Source organism: Arachis ipaensis, chromosome B5 (assembly GCF_059453495.1).
Source record: "Arachis ipaensis isolate K30076 ecotype BB chromosome B5, ASM5945349v1, whole genome shotgun sequence".
Taxonomy (NCBI): Eukaryota; Viridiplantae; Streptophyta; class Magnoliopsida; order Fabales; family Fabaceae; genus Arachis; species Arachis ipaensis.
The window spans coordinates 128578544-128581765 of record NC_142440.1 but is presented as its reverse complement, the minus strand read 5'-3'; the positions used below and the strand labels follow the sequence as shown (position 1 = coordinate 128581765).

The 3222-nt window shown below is 36.3% G+C and overlaps 1 protein-coding gene across 1 annotated transcript; it reads right to left on the bottom strand.

Moving 5' to 3' along the window:
• Positions 1-304: 304 nt before the first annotated feature.
• Positions 305-2824, bottom strand: LOC107643908 (tRNA (Ile)-lysidine synthase). Its single transcript, XM_016347658.2, has 4 exons — positions 2285-2824; positions 1653-1766; positions 1258-1530; positions 305-712 (listed from the first exon to the last, which is right to left on the bottom strand). The coding sequence occupies exons 1-4, from the start codon at positions 2753-2755 to the stop codon at positions 512-514; spliced, it is 1059 nt and encodes a 352-aa protein (XP_016203144.1). The 5' UTR covers positions 2756-2824; the 3' UTR covers positions 305-511.
• Between the last annotated feature and the right edge of the window lie 398 nt (positions 2825-3222).

Below are 3222 nucleotides of genomic sequence, written 5' to 3'. Positions count from 1 at the left end.
TATTCACTGAATATTAATACATTTAAACAAAAAAAAAATTGTCCGACTATATTAATTTTTTTAATAAGCCTAAAAAGGAAAGAAAAAAAAGATAGGAGAGTCGTAGTCGCTTATTTTGAGCATACATCTAGATTAAAATTGGGTAAATAAAACTTTGAATGCATGTCCAATTTCCGACTTGAGCAAGATTATTGCTATATATATACTTGTAGCAAATTCATCTAAACGCACCCAATTCTTATTGCAGCTTAGGATAATTCAGATCCTATTATTCGTGTTGCAATTAAAATCCTGTTCAAGAGAATAACAAAATAGAATAATTTGATATCTTGACATCAAGTTAAGCAGTCCTTCAATCTTCCTCTTTCCAAATGGACAACAAAAATTACATATATTTCTACCACCGAGAGACAAAGGTCTTCCTAGCATTGCTCATTCGGGAAATTATATACAGCAACCAGAGTCCAGAAACTGAGAATGATAATATACCACTATAGTCACAAAAAACATTCTACTTCCATGGACTTGGTTGCCGAGCATCTCTGAAAACAGAAGTGCCCCCAGATGCAGCTGGTGAAGGGGATGAGGCAATATAAGTTCCTGAGACAGACACTGAAGGCAAGTTCATTTGATTCCCCTGATGTCCCGATAAAGCAAAACGTGATGGACTACTACCAGTGGCTGCCAAAGTTGCCCGAGTAGGGTGCGAAACCTTAAAACATAACAATTTAACATTCATACGATTGGACATCAGAAAAATTCAAAGCAATGCAGTATTTATGGGTTTGAACCTGCACTTCCACTTCAACTTGACTTCTACTCATATATTTAGTTAAACATGGCATAACCTCACTCAAATATAATCTCTACTGTATGCACTGGCAAATTTACATATATGTCAAGAAATACAGTTATAGTCAGACTTAGTAACCAGCTGAAAAATATTAGGGACCATTGAGATGCTAGCCTTTGCTTCAAGGAATACAATTATAGTCGGACTTAGGCTCCAAAGTGCCATTGAAACTTTAATTAGCATTGGCATGTAACAAATATAAACCCTAAACCAAAAGGCTCCATAGTGAAGGCTCCTCCTCTATGCAGCATTTTATAATTCAAATATCCATAGATGCATGCCAAAAGCACTACCGTAAGATATCTCCCAATAATAACACTAGTTATAAAAATGGCCAAATCAAAAGACAGACAAATTGCAACACATTTGTGACAGGAGTAATTTTAACATGCAATGTACATTACCACATTCTGTTGAACAGTAGGGGTTCTCCGAAGTGGGGACTCTGAAGATGGTGACATGCTACTTGTCCGAAGCATATGGCGAGAGTGCATATCAGCCTCACCGCCTTCCACATCACCAACAAGATTTCCCTCAGAGCCCAGCCTTGGTGCCATAAGCCTGGTCATAGAACCAGTATCATTCATTCCATCTACTTGAAGTGGAGCAGAAGGGCCACGCATCCCAACCGCTTGCATACTGCTTCGCCTCTTTAACTCTTCCTCTGCATTCAAGATCTGCCAATCAACACAGCCAAACACTTACTATTTTGCAAAAAACGAGGATATCCACATACCAGCCGCCATCCAAACCGAACATTAGGTGAACAAGTTATCTTACATTCCAAACCATAGCTTACCTGCTTCAACACTAGCACCAGATTGTGTTTTTTCGCATTCAAAACTTGCAACTTATCCTCCACTTCCTTTTTCCTTTTCTCCTTTTCACTCAGCTGGTGTACATTGTCAGTTACCTGGCACAATTAACAGATAGCAATCTTAAACAAACAGCACAGATATCACCAACCAAAGAAGAGAATAATAAGCACACAACACAACAATTACTCACAACATATCTGAATTTTCTTAAATCATTGCATAAAAGATCGCATTATATATATATATATATATATATATATATATATATATATATATATATATATATATATATATATATAATGAGAGAGAGAAAAAAAGAGACAGTATAATTAGCAACTATTTTTTGCTAAATTAGAAAACATCAACTAATTATCATTCAAACTGAAATCATCAACTGATATCAACTGTGATATCACAGAAGAAAGCACACATCGCATGAATCACTTGTCGCATATTTGAATCTCCTTAAAAAGAATAAAAAATAAAAAATCCAAAAACAATTAACAACTATTCTTAAACTAACAGAAAATACAGAAAATTTAACCGATTAAAATTCACAGTTAAAACCATTTAAAAAAATCCACGAAAATGTCAGTAAGAATCGGAAGCGTACAGGCTCAGTATGCTTTTCCGTGCAAGGGAAACCGCCATCTCCGGGTTGAGGTGCGACATTCTTTGAGTCGATGAACGCATCAGATCCATCATCCACAGCCATTTTCTTCGGGGAACCACCACCGCCACCTGCGGCGAATTCCGTTTCTTTCCGATCTCCCTCATCGGCCTTGCTCGAAGGCCCTTCGTCATCGTTGTTAGCGGTGGCGGCCTTCGCGGGTTCTTCAGGTTGGATCTCCACAGGACCGTTATCCGCTGTAACGATAGGATCGATATCAGAGTTAGGGTTAGGGTTTGCGGTGGTTGCGGTGGCGGGGGTAGTGGTGCCGTAAAGGCGAGAGAGGGCTTTGGAGCGACGAGCTACGAGGGTTTTGAAGTCTTTGAGGGAGATTTTGGGGTTTGGCATTAACCATCGACGAGGCACGTCCGGTACTCGGTGAAGATTCCCTCTGTAAAGCGAAATTGCCACCATTTTTTCTTTTGTATATCATCATCTACCTCCAAATTAGATTTGAGACTTTATATAGGTTTGCCATTTCCCACCGGAGCCCCAAAAATCCAGTAAATAATTCTTTCTACTATTAGATAAAAATAAATAAACTTTCAAATAAATGAAAATAAGAGTTTTGTCACTCCTTAATAAATTGTTATATATATAAAATAAAATTTAAATTTTTTACTATAAATAAATTAATTGATTAAATGACCAATTTAAATTAGTTAAACAAAGAATTTTGTTGTTCAAATATTTTTTTTTTTAAATTTAGTCAAATCGCATTATTAGGTATTTAGGAAATTTTTGGATGGAAGACCCAGATTCCATAAATTTAATATTGTTTACAAATTTATTATCTATTATCTATTATATATTTATATTTAGAGAAAATTCTCCTCTCCTCTTCTGCGAGATACTAAAATGACACTCATTTTTTTTTATTT